This window comes from Lampetra planeri, chromosome 37 (assembly GCF_965212315.1).
Source record: "Lampetra planeri chromosome 37, kcLamPlan1.2.h2, whole genome shotgun sequence".
Taxonomy (NCBI): Eukaryota; Metazoa; Chordata; class Hyperoartia; order Petromyzontiformes; family Petromyzontidae; genus Lampetra; species Lampetra planeri.
This window is the reverse complement of record NC_136143.1, coordinates 6817724-6830792: the sequence shown is the minus strand read 5'-3', so window position 1 is coordinate 6830792 and position 13069 is coordinate 6817724. Positions and strand designations below refer to the sequence as shown.

Sequence of the window (13069 nt, the reverse complement as noted above, 5' to 3'; positions counted from 1 at the left end):
CCTTTTTGTAGGTGGCCTCCTCTGATGCCACCAACATCGAGGCGTCCATCGTGGAGGCCGGCGACAGCTACGTTCTGAATGGCCACAAGTGGTGGACGTCTGGTGAGCGAGCGGGCGCGCATACGTACGCGTGTGTACGTGTGTGTGAGTTCTGGGGAGGCGTGCGAGGTTGGCTTCCAACTGAGCTCGTGCGTATTTACAAATAAACTCCTTAAAAACTGCGGATTTATTTTAAAGTGCACTAATATGTAAATAGCTCGATTGGACAACGGGAAGTGGACGACATCTTGATCGCAAGAGACGCGTGGCACCTGCTTCTTGGGCGAGGCGATCACAGAGTATAGGGACCGCGGCGTTTTTGACCTGCCCAAATAAATTTGAAATTAATAAGCCGTCCGTGCAAAATGTGAATTGCTTTAAAAGAGCCAATTAATTGATTGATGCCGATTTTGATGCAGGCATGAATTGTCACCGGATCTGAGAACGTGTACGACATTTTGATTTGATTGGACAACAGGAAGTGGACTAACTTTTGATTACAAGATCTGACCACGACAAACACAAGTGAAGTTAAATAAAACCGTTGGGAAAAAAAAGTCTCTGTTTGGCTGCCGTGCGATGCACATTGATTACTCCGGGTGGCAGTGTGGGCAGGAAAGCACAGCCCTCTGCTGTGCCGACCAGTTCTGCAGTATCAGCTTCTGCGGGCCGTTTTTTAACCTGAAGCATTTTTTCACTGTTCCTCCGCTCGAAATCTGAACGGATTCTTCGTTTAAGGACGCAACGCCGATAGCACAAGCGGGAAAAACATTGGAGGGAAAATTTACTCAATTTTTTTTTGCAAGTTCAGATTTTGTTGCATGCGTGCCGTGCGCATCGCGCGGTGGCGATATGTTAACTACCTCGCCTGGTATACAGGATCCCGACGCTGACGCCTGTATATTTGGGGGTTTGCATGTTCTACCCGTGGTCGCGTGGATTTTTGTTTAGGTCCTCCGGTTTTTCCCTCCACATTTAGAATCAACATCACCGCGCGTTTAGAGTATTTGGCTGCTGTAAATTTCCACACTGTAAGCCACTTCGTTGAGCTATCATTTGTGTTCTTGGTTCTTTCGGTAAAGTCACGTAGAAGGGAGATAATAAAAGATAATAAAATAATGCTAAATTCCTCTTGATATGCAAATTCCTTTGTCAACGCGCTCTCCTCCTCTAACCCAGCTTATATATACGCTGCCAAGCTTGGCGGTGTTCATTCAGACGCTGTCTTTCCGACAGCCCTGTTCTTCACCTGAGGACGGCTGCTTGCGTTGTGGCCGAAACGTCGTGAGAATTGTATATTATTATGTTTTATTTTATTTATTTTATTATCTCCCTTCTATGTGACTTTACCGAAAGAACCAATAAGATGAATCCCTGCAGTCACGAAAGCTTTAAATCGAAATGTATCATTTGCGATCGCCGTGTTGTGTCTGAAAAAGAGCTACGTAGCTCAGTGGGCCTTACCTGGTTTCAAAACAAAACAAAGTTTAAATCATTTTAAACGTGCCATGCGTGTCCGTGTGCTTCCCCTAGGTGCTCTGGATCCTCGCTGCGAGCTCTGCATCTTCATGGGGAAGACGGACCCGGCGGCGCCGCGGCACCAGCAGCAGAGCATGGTGCTGGTGCCCATGGACACGCCTGGCCTGCGGGTGCTGCGTCCACTCTCCGTCTACGGCTTCCAGGACCCGCCCGGTAAGCGCAGACGCGCACTCGCCTGCCCACGTGTGCATCACGCAGACGGAGATCCCACGTGTCGCCTTGGAGCGGGCTGTTTTAGGGCGAGTTCTATTCGCGAGTAGCGCCGATAAAGGCCGGCGTGGCACTCAAGAAGGTGGGAGGCCAGCATCACGCTCGAGTGACAATTTTAACACGCACCCCAAGCGAGGCCCAGGACTGGTTCAGATAATGGTCATTGGTGTTGGCCGTGAGCGGGAATCGAACTGGGGTCCCTGGGGTCGTGGCGCAGTGCACTAACCGCTACGCGACCGTAAACGTGCACACGACGGTGGCTACGCACGTGGCCTGTAATTCAGCGCTGTGGGGGCAACTAGGGTTGCTGGATCACCGCGCACCAATATTACAGAACTCGCATCCCGTGAGTGTTGAGGTGCCATACCCTGGCTCGCCAGGAGAAGGCGGTAGAGCAACGTGGACTAATCGCGACGCTCACGACAACGAGCAGAACGCCGTGCCGATAAAACCAAGCAAGTTGACACTGTGGGGAGCAACAGCTTGGTGCATCTGCCAGTCATCCTCGGTCAGTCAACCCATGGCACCAGGGTCTGTCCCGTAAGCTCCTGCCAGCGGCGAGCCATCGACACTTCACGTGACGGCCTCAAAGTGCACCTAGCCTGGCGCAAGCGTCGTGGTGACGTCCCCGCCGCTTAGTAGCCAACGGCGGCTGTTGTTGTTGCCGACGCTCACAACAACGAACGGAGCGCCGGGTGGCTAAAGCACAGCAAGTTGGCACAGTAGGGGGCACAGGTGGTGCATCAGCCAGTCATCTCAGTCAGTCGACCCGTGGCACCTGCTGGGTCTGCCCCGTGACCTCCTGCCAGCGGGCGTTCAACACTTCACGTGGCCTCACGGTGCACATGGCCTGGCACAAGTGTCGTGGTGACGTCACCGCCACTTAGTAGCGAATGGCGGTTGTTGTTGTTGTGTGTGTGTCGTATGTATGTGTGTTTGTATGTGTGTTTGTATGTGTATGTGTGTATGTATGTGTGTGTATGTGTGTGTATGTGTGTGTATGTGTGTATGTGTGTGTATGTGTGTGTGTATGTGTGTGTGTATGTGTGTATCTATGTGTGTGTATGTATGTGTGTATCTATGTATGTGTGTGTATGTGTGTGTATGTGTGTGTATGTGTATGTATGTGTGTGTGTATGTGTGTGTGTGTATATGTATATGTATGTGTGTGTATGTGTGTGTATATGATATGTATGTGTGTGTATGTATGTGTGTTTGTGTGTGTGTGTATGTGTGTATGTGTGTATATGTATGTGTGTATGCGTATGTGTGTATGTATGTGTGTGTGTATGTGTGTGTGTGTATGTGTGTTTGTGTTGAGCTTCTTTCATCGTGCGCGCAGGGGGTCACGGCGAGTTGGAGTTTGTGGAGGTGCGCGTGCCGCGCGACAACGTGCTGCTGGGGCCCGGCAGGGGCTTCGAGATAGCGCAGGGCCGCCTGGGCCCCGGGCGCGTCCACCACTGCATGCGGCTCATCGGCTCCGCTGAGCGGGCCCTGCAGCTCATGACTGACAGGGTACGGCCCCCCGCTCCCCCTCCTACCCCCTCGCCTACCCCCCAACCCCCCCCCACCACCACCCCGCCACCCCCCACCCAAAATCCGTAGGCCAAAAATCCACCAACCCCTTTCCTCGCAAATTCCAGTTGTCCCCCACGATGCAACAATTGATTGACGGCGTCGCATGTCACGCGATGTCGATCCTGCATGCCGACTTGACCGGCAAATTGTGTTTGACGCACATGTCACGTTTGCGTAAGTAATCGCACCATGTGCGGTTTAGAAATGTACTTGTCGGAGGCAACTTTCGTGAACGGGAAACTAATTTGAATCTTGTATGAATTGACATTGCGCAGTGTTTCCGATTCCTCCTGTGCAACGCGGTGATTTTTTCTCTGATTTATTTATATTTTGTGCTTCAATAGTTTTACATTAAATTTTTTTAAATTGCTTCCACCATTTTTGGAGAGCCTGGTCACTCTTGCAGACGAGACTCCTCCCAGCCTTTCGCGTTCGCGTTGTGAAACAGAAGTGAACTTGTTCTTTGGGTCTTTCGGTAAGGTCACGTAGATAGGTTCAAAGAATATAACAAAAAACTACGACGTTTCGATCGCAACACAAACAATCGAAACGTCGTAGTTTTTTGTAATTTTCTTTGAACCTATCTACGTGACTTTACCGAAACGCCAGCCCTGAGAAACAAGCGGGCGGGGGGGGGGGGTGGTGGGTCTCCCTTCAACGGTCGGGCTTTGCGAGCTCGTCGCGTGGTTGTTACCCTGGCCGTGCGTGCGCCGCCGTGGTGGTGGTGGTGGTGTGTGGTGGTGGTGGTGGTTGTGGTGGTGGTGGTAGTGGTTTTGGTGGTAGTGGTGGTGGTTGTGGTGGTGGTGGTTGTGGTGCAGGTGAAGTCGCGCGTCGCGTTTGGGAAGCCGCTGGCCGAGCAGGGAACCGTCATGGCTGACATGGCCACGTCGCGTGTGGAGCTGGAGCAGGCGCGGCTGCTCGTGCTGAAGACGGCGCACCTCATGGACTCGCTCGGCAACAAGGTGACGATGCAGCCTCCAGCAACGGCGTCCCTCGCTCCTGCCCTCGCTCGGCCGTCGTGCATCTCATCACGTCACCTAACGTCCCTCCACTCGCTCACATACGTTACATCGCTTCCAGCCCCCCCTCACATGTCTCTCAGGCCTTGCATCCTTCACGTCGCTGCCAATCCTCGCATCCCTCTCCTCTGGCACATCCGTCTGCCATGCACCCCGAACGTCTGTCCAATCCCTCGCATTCCTCTCACCCCTCAACCCGAGTTCCTGAACAATAAACAGGGCCTCTTACGATTCCGAAACCCCTTCCTTGCAACGTTCCCCTCGCACCCCTGCCCCTTGCCTCCTTGACCACTGGTGGTGTCTCCACGCTCGTCTGTGGGGGCAGGCGGCAGCACCGGAGATCGCGATGATCAAGGTGGTGGTGCCCAGCATGGCCCAGCAAGTCATCGACCGTGCCATCCAGGTGAGAGCGCGCGCACACACGCGGGTCTGCGTGTCTGCGTGTTTGTGCGGGGGGGAGGGGCGGCGTAGCGGTGAGCGCGCCGTGCTACGAACCCGGTGACCCGGCTTCGAATCCCGGTCACAGCCGACACTAGTGACGATTATCTGAACTGATTCTGGGCCTCCACTAGGTCGACTCAGCCTCAAATGGGTACCTGACGCGGTGTGTATAAACATCGCCACTTGGGGAGACAAAGGCGGCCGGGGGTGGCGCTGGCCACCCGCCCCCATCGTGCACCGTGCCGCCGGCCTTCATAGGCGCTACTCGCTAACAGCACTTGCCCCGACAATCTGCTACAGGCTATACGGTTTGGGGGGGGGGGGTCTTTGTCTTTGTGCCGGCTGTGTAGGCGTTTGGCGCTGCTGGCCTGGGCCCCGACCTGCCGCTGGCCGAGTTCCACATGTGGGCACGGGCGCTGCGCATCGCCGACGGGCCCGACGAGGTTCACCGCGCCACCGTCGCCAAGATGGAGCTCCGGGCGCCCCGCCTGGCCTAACCTCTCCCTCTCTCTCTCTCTCATCCTGCACGTCCGTCTTCTTCCTCCGGGCCTCCGGGCCTCCGGCGCTCAACTCCGCGCACGAAAGCCCTTCTCCTCGTTTCGTGCGCAGTCAAAAACCCCCGAGTGTCCACGGGACGCGGCGCGTGTCCGTGAAAACCCGTGCGTCCGTGATACACCCGTGTCCGCGCAGCGCAACTTTGACTTGCCTGTCCCGGCAGCGTATTTCACGGTGGTATATATTTCCCTTTTTTCCCCCCCAACTCAACCGGGAATCTGGGCCGCAGGCAGAATTTTCTGCGCTGAACGTGCGGCTCCGACTGCTTGGCCTGACATTTCCCCACCTCATTGAAGGGATCCCTCCCGCGTCAGCAGCCGTGCCAAGCGCTGGTGTCCTGCGTGGCGGGGACATTCAATTTGAACGTTTAACGCGACGTTTGACGACTTGACGAGTAACGTTTGCTTTTCGCGAGCACCCCAACCTTGATCTCTTCTGACTCGCAAGTGCTTTATATATATGGGTAAGTTTTATTGCTCGGAACTCTTTTATTTGTGGGAGAGGGCTGCCCCAAACTCGTGTGACGAACCCGAATCAACTCGGCCAAGTCCTGGACGCGCCAGCTCGAGTTGGCCTTCACCTCGAGAAAAGCGTTTACCTGCTCAACCTCTTGACCTCTAGGGTTGGGGTGGGTGATAACGGCCCTCAGTAGCTAGTGGTGGAAGTTCCGCCACCTTCCCCATTTGAGAGCCGTTCTCTTTACAGACAACCACCGTGGATTTCCCGCAATGCGATTTGTTTGAAGCGGCGTTCGGATCTGCTGATCTGAGCTAAGTATATGGTTGTTTTTGTGTGCGCACGCTGCATTCGGCTCACCCGAGTGTGTGCGCGCGGCGCGTCTTTGCTGCCAGTCAACCCATGGCCACCTGGGTCTGTCCCCGTGACCTCCTGCCGATGGCGATTGTTGTGGTTGGGGAGCGATCGCGCAGTTCGTTAGCGCATTGCCCGACAAACCGGGCGACACGGCTTCTCGATTCTCCCTCAACGTAGCCAACATTGGTATTTGAACCGGTCCCACGCCTCCCCTAGGTCGATTCAGCCTTCAGTGAATACCTGGTGCAGTGTAAAAACATCAACATTGGGGAGACAAAGGAGGGCGGACATGGCGCTGGCCACCCTCTCCCCTCACGTGCCGTGCCGGCCTTAATACGTGTGCGCTTACAGCACTTGCCCCAACAGGCTTTGGTTGTGTGGATGTGTGTGAGCGGTAGTGTAGCGGTGAGCGCTATGAACCCGGCGACCCGAGTTCGATTTCCACTCACGGCTAACGCCAGTGAAGATTATCTGAAGCGGTCCTGGGCCTCCGCCCTGGGTCGACTCAGCCTCGAATGAGTACCTGGTAGGCGGTGTGTAAACATCGCCACTAGGGAGACAAAGGCGGCCTGACGTGGTGGCGGCCTGACGTGGTGCTGGCCCACCCACCCCTTTCGTGTGCCGTGCCGGCCTTCATAGGTGCTCGCTAACAGCACTTGCCCCAAGTCTATGAAGGCTACACGGGGGATCTTTGTGTGTGCGTGTAGGATTCTGTGTGTATGCTGCGTAGCTTTCCCACGCATTCTCGGGTTGCACCTCTGCGCAGTGTCCGACGTTTCGCACCACGTGCCGGTGGGAGCGTCTTTTTGCGGTAACTTTTCAATGGGGGGGGGGGGGGGGGCGGGGAGAGGGTGGTTAGGACCTCCTGCGACCGATCAAAATTGGCAAGTCGTTAGGCCCTCGGATCGGCGTAAAGGAGCAATCGAACCGGGTCGGGAGACCTCGCAGAGAAATGTTTTCTCGCCGGTACCTTGGGAACTCTTTTTGTCGCGGGATAAATTGATGGAATATTGCATGAAATAAAAGGCATTCAGGGGAAATGATTTTTTGTGACCCAATTATAGCTCGGGCTGATGGGGATGTGTTTAGGATAAGTAGTTGCAATGTATATGCAATGGTTTTGAACGGAAAGCATTATACGTGTGTGCGTATGTGTGCGTGGGGAGTGGTAGTGTCGTGATTAGGGCACTGTGCTATGAATCTGGCTACCCAAGTCCGATTGCCGCTCACGACCAACACCAGTGACGATTATATGATCTGGTCCTGGGCCTCCCCTAGGTTGACTCAGCCTCAAATGAGTACCTGGTGTAGTGTGCAAACAACCCCATTAGTTAAACAAAGGCAGTCGGGCGTGGTGCTGGCCACCACCACCCCCTCGTGTACCGTTCCGGCCTTCATAGGTGCTCGCTAATAGCACTTGTCCCAGCAATCCCGTTAAGGCTATACGGGGGATCTTTGTCTTTTTTGAGTGTGTGCGTGCGTGCGTGTGCTCTTACCTGGATTGCCGTCCATTGTAATGAGCTGTAAATAACACAAACGGTAGAGAGCTGGTAGTTATTTTTTTTGTGTGCGCGCGTATTGTGCGTGAAATTAGGAGGTCATTGTGATGCAATTCATTGTGATTCGTGATTGCAATTCGGTTATATTGTGAAGGTCTCGATGCAAAGAGGTGGTGATGAATATAGTTTGAGTCTAAACCGCCTGTGCTTTGTGTTTTGTGTGTTTGGTGGGGGGTGGGGGGTGGGGGGGGCTCTCTGTGAGTTGTGATGACCGGCAATTCCAGATGGACACGTGGTGGCCGGAGGTTGGGAAGTTGAGCCGTCAATCGGAGCGAGCGGTGACGATTCCGGCGATCCCTGATACTCGCGCCATCGGGACATTCGAAGAAGTGGAGAGTGGGAACGGTGGCTGTTAACCGTGTCGGTGACACCGAGCCCGCAACGTTGACACCTTGAGTTCCATTCTGGGTCTCGGCGGCCCGACCAAAAAAAGTGATTAAAGCGCGGTTCTCCGGTGCAGTGAGTTTGACGGTTTCGGCCCAGTTACCAGTGACTGCACTGGCAATGTTAATAATGATGCAACATGCCGCACAGCGTTGGCTCGCTCGTTTAACGTGGCAGACGCGTTTCCGAAAAGTGCCGCATTAAGTAAAAAAAACGCGTGAAGCAAAAAAAATTACCCCATAAAACACATTCCTCCTGCGGAGGGAGCTGGTAGGAACGTTGGGTTGCTCGGTCAATGGCCTGCAGGGTCAACGGCGGCGTGGTGTATTCCGCAAATATGGCCGACTGTGAGGGCGGGCACAAGCCGGCGTGAGTAGGTTAAACGTTGAGTTTTATAAGGGCACCACGGGGTGACCAGAAAAGTGTCCCGGAATGGAAAAACCGCGTTACAGCGAAAACGCGTGAACACCACGCGTTAAGCGAGGACTTTCAACACTCGAAAGTGGATTGTACTGTTGGCCCAGTGAGCATACGAGTCGCGTGGCTTATACTCCCTTAAGCATGCACGCGTGTGTGGGTGAGCGAGCGCGTTAGGTTTTAGTCCACGATGCAGGGATTTTCACCATGAAACCACACCCGAGTCTCGGTCGCGGCTCACATCAGCGGCGAGTGATTGTACTGCGACTTACACATTCGTGACATTACACGTTGGGTATCGGTCGAAGGGTGGGAGCTCACCGCGTCTCCTAACCCAGGCACGTCGAGTTAGATTCCCGGCCAAGGCGAATCAATATCAATGACGATTGACATCTAAAACCATTTCTGGATCGGATGTCCCCTCCCCCGCCACCCCACCTACTCTTTACCAACCCGCACTGACCAACGTGGTGAAGTATGGTCAAATAAGGCCCCCGCCGCCGCCATCCCCCCATGATTGTCACGGTGTGGGGGGAGCCCTTCATCCAGCAGTGGATTGACAAAGGGATTTCGTTTTAAAGCTTTCGTGACTGCAGGGATTCATCTTCTTGGTTCTTTCGGTAAAGTCACGTAGAAGGGAAGTAATAAAATAATAAAAATAAAACACAATAAAATAATTCTCACTATTGTGTTTTATTTTTATTATTTTATTACTTCCCTTCTACATGACTTTACCGAAAGAACCAAGAAGATGACAAAGGGATATTCAGTGAAATGACTAACGCAACAACAATCACGAAGTTAAACTAAAAACTGAACGATTTTTTATTTTACCAGCTTAAGGCCCACTGAACTGTGTAGCTTTTTTTAGAAGCGGCCCAGGCCACAAATGAAAGCTCAACGAAGTGGCTTATCATCGCCTGCAAATGTATAGCAGCCAACTCACTCTAAAGGAACCAGAGGACCCGCAGAAAAATACACGCGACCATGGGGAGAACACGCAAACTCCAAATATACAACAGGCGTCAGGGTCGGGATGGAACCCACGACCTCCTGTAAACCAGGCGAGGTAGTTAACATCCAGCCACCGTGGCACCCCGGTTACTCCTTTTTTATTTTTTATAAATTTTAATATCATTTTTTTACCTACGAGACTTTACCGAAAAAAACTAAGTATGAATCCTTGCAGTCACGAAGGCTTCAAATCTAGAATTACTCCTAACAAGCTCGCGCATTGTACGACACTCTTGGCATGATGTGGCTACTAGGTGGCGCTAAGGGCCCATTGCCCTGGAAGGAAACACATTATTGTGCCACTTCTTTTGGCTCCAAGCATTATCTTAGGATGTGCTGTGAGAAGGAGGGCCATTGCGCGAAACGTCGCCTTCGTCTAAGGCCACACAGTGGTGTCATTGAATGTTTTTCAGTGTTGTTAATTGTGCTTGTGCACCACTGTTCAAGCAGCAGCAGCAGCAGCATCGTCAACGTCCAGTAATTTGTTTAATCGTAAAAGGCGGCCAACTGGAGTGGTTATATTAAGAAATAAAAACACCATCCTCGATTTGTTTTCTTCATATTATATCCTGGAGAAATCCGATGAGCTACGAAGCCATTTTTTCTGACAGAAGTCCAGTCGGGGCACGGTTTCAACAAGTCGCAACAACAAACAACACAAACAACAACTCTGGGGACAGGTGTTGGGAATATCGCGCCACCGTGTTGGCCAGGAGATGTTAACTACCTCGCCTGGTATGCAGGAGGTCGTGGGTTCGATCCCAACCCTGACGCCTGCTGTATATGTGGAGTTTGTGTGTGTCTCTCCCCGTGGTCGCGTGGATCTTTCTCGAGGTCCTTCGGTTTTTCCCTCCACATTTAGAATCAATGGGCTATATTGCTCAGTGGGCCTTACCTGGTAAAATAAACAAAAAATATATAGTTTAGTTTATACCAGCGATCAGCTACCAAAATAACAAGATCCCTTTTTATATCCACTTTTACGGTGAACTGGACTCCCATGGTGAACTGGGCTTCCATGGTGAACTGGACTTCCATGGTGAACTGGACTTCCATGGTAAACTGGACTTCCATGGTAAACTGGACTTCCATGGTGAACTGGGCTTCCATGGTGAACTGGACTTCCATGGTAAACTAGGCTTCCATGGTTAATTGGACTCCCATAGTAAACTGGACTTCCATGGTGAATTGAACTTCCATGGTGAACTGGACTTCTATGGTAAACTGGACTGCCATGGTAAACTGGATTTCCATGGTAAACTGGACTTCCATGGTGAACTGAACTCCCATGGTGAACTGGACTTGCATGGTAAACTGGGCTTCCATGGTGAACTGGACTTCCCTGTTGAACTGGACTTCCATGGTTAACTGGACTTCCATAGTGAACTGGACTCCCATGGTGAACTAGAATTCCATGGTGAACTGGACTTCCATAGTGAACTGAACTTCCATGGTGAACTGGACTCCCATGGTAAACTGAATCCCATGGTAAACTGGACTCCCACGGTCAGGGGTCGCCAAGCAAAATAACGAAGAAGAGCCAATTTTGGTTCGAATTCGGTATGTAACAACAACAAAAAATCCACTCCCAAATGACCCCTTCGATATTTCACGAGCCGCGATGCACAGTCAGTGCAGAGAGAGACAGAGAGACACGCGCGCCTCCTGGAGCCCCGCGGGGTTTGCCCACCCGCGGTTTGCGAGTCCCGTGGCGCGCAACGAAGAGGGACGCGCCCGCCCGCGCCCGGCGTCGTCGTCGTTGTTGTCGTTGTGCGGAGTCGCGGTAACGAGGGCGGAGGGAGCTGCGGGCGAACGAGAGACGACACCTCCCGAGACGAGGTGTCGAGAGTCGCCATGGAGATGGCGCCGTCTTCTCGGCGGAGCTGCGGACTCGTCGACCCACGAGCTGGCTCCCCACCCAGTGGCGCGTCACAACATCACGCACGGCCACCACCACCTCTCAACAACAACATCACGCACGGCCACCACCACCTCAACAACAACATCACGCACGGCCACCACCTCATCAACAACAACATCACGCACGGCCATTCACCTCATCAGCAACAACATCACGCACGGCCACCACCTCAACAACAATGAACCCAACACCGGACCCCACCATTGACTTCCACCATAACGCTCAGCCTGAGCCCCCTCCACCTCCCCCACTCCCCTCCTCGCCCCCCCCCCCCCACTTTCTCCTCCATCCCCCGCGCGCTCATCACTCGCTCAGTCTCCCCTCGCCACGCAGAGCGATTCTCTCTGTTTGTTCGCGTCACGCCCGCCACTCACCGCTCTCTCTCTCTGCTCTCCCCCCTCCTCTCTCCGCCGCCCCTCTTTCCTTTCACACACCACACCGCACACGCACCCCCTGCAGAAACCTTCTCTCCCTCGCACACGATAACACTCACGCGCATGTACACACACACGCGCGCGCGCACATACACACACACACACGCGCGCGCACATGTGCAGAGACACAAGACAAAGATCTCCCCCCCAGTGTAGTCTTGAACAGACTGTTGGGGCGAGTGCTGTTAGCGAGCACCTATGAAGGCCGGCACAGCACACGAGGGGGTGGGTGACCAGCACCACGCCCGGCCGCCTTTGTCTCCGCAGTGGCGATGTTTTACACACCGCACCAGGTACTCATTTGAGGCTGAGTCGACTTAGGGGTGGGTCAAGGACCCGTTCAGATAGTCGTCACTGGTTATGGCCGTGGACGAGAATCGAACCCGGGTCGCCGGTTTCGTAGCGCAGCTCGTAACACTGACACGGACGCAAAGTGGCCAGCACCACGCCCGGCCGCCTTTGTCTCCCCATCGCTGATGTTTATACACTGCACCCGGGTACTCGTTTTAGGCGAGAGACGCCGAGAACCGGCTCAGATATTGCTCTCCACCGATGACAATTATCCGTGGCCAGGAATCGAACTCGGCGTTCGCCGGGTTCGTAGTGCGGTGCGCCGCCGCTCCCCCTCGAAACCACACGCGCGGCTCTCCGCTCTCTCCTCGCGGAGTCGAGGGGCGAGAGATGGAAGTAGTTCGCTCATCTCGTCAAGCCAACTCCGGTCATCCTCGCAGCGGCTTTGTCTGGCCATCGAACAAAGGCGGCGGTCACCGCATCGCTTATGTGGCCGTCTGGAACGCTCTTCCTTCCGATATTGGGAAGTCACTGGAGCCATGCACGTTTCAAATTATTTTCTTAAAAAACTGCTTTTTGCGTTGAGTTGTCCTTCCCCCGCATTTTTGATTAGCACGATGGGCTACGTACGGTGCGAAAGAAGTTCAACATAGATACGGCTCGGGGCGTGGGCGATGGAACGGAGCTGCCACGTCCAGGGGTCACCGTACCCCGCAGGGCACCGCGTCGCGAGCTACGAGAAATGGTGAAATCAGGCACTCGCCGACTCACCAACTCACTCATCGACTCACTCGTGCACCTAGTCAGCAAATCACTCACCCATTCATGAACTCGCTCACCCATTCAGCAAATCAC

General features: G+C 53.7%; 1 protein-coding gene across 2 annotated transcripts in view; it reads left to right on the top strand.

The window, feature by feature from the left end:
- The window catches only part of ACAD10 (acyl-CoA dehydrogenase family member 10), a 43619-nt gene extending 35728 nt beyond the window's left edge, over positions 1–7891 (top strand). For both annotated transcript variants that reach the window (XM_078611915.1, XM_078611916.1), the window contains exons 17-22: positions 12–102; positions 1573–1731; positions 3131–3303; positions 4185–4328; positions 4711–4788; positions 5177–7891. In XM_078611915.1, coding sequence (XP_078468041.1) covers positions 12–102; positions 1573–1731; positions 3131–3303; positions 4185–4328; positions 4711–4788; positions 5177–5323 — 792 coding nt within the window. In that variant the 3' untranslated portion in view covers positions 5324–7891. The remainder of the gene's footprint in view (positions 1–11; positions 103–1572; positions 1732–3130; positions 3304–4184; positions 4329–4710; positions 4789–5176) is intronic.
- The last annotated feature ends 5178 nt before the right edge of the window (positions 7892–13069 follow it).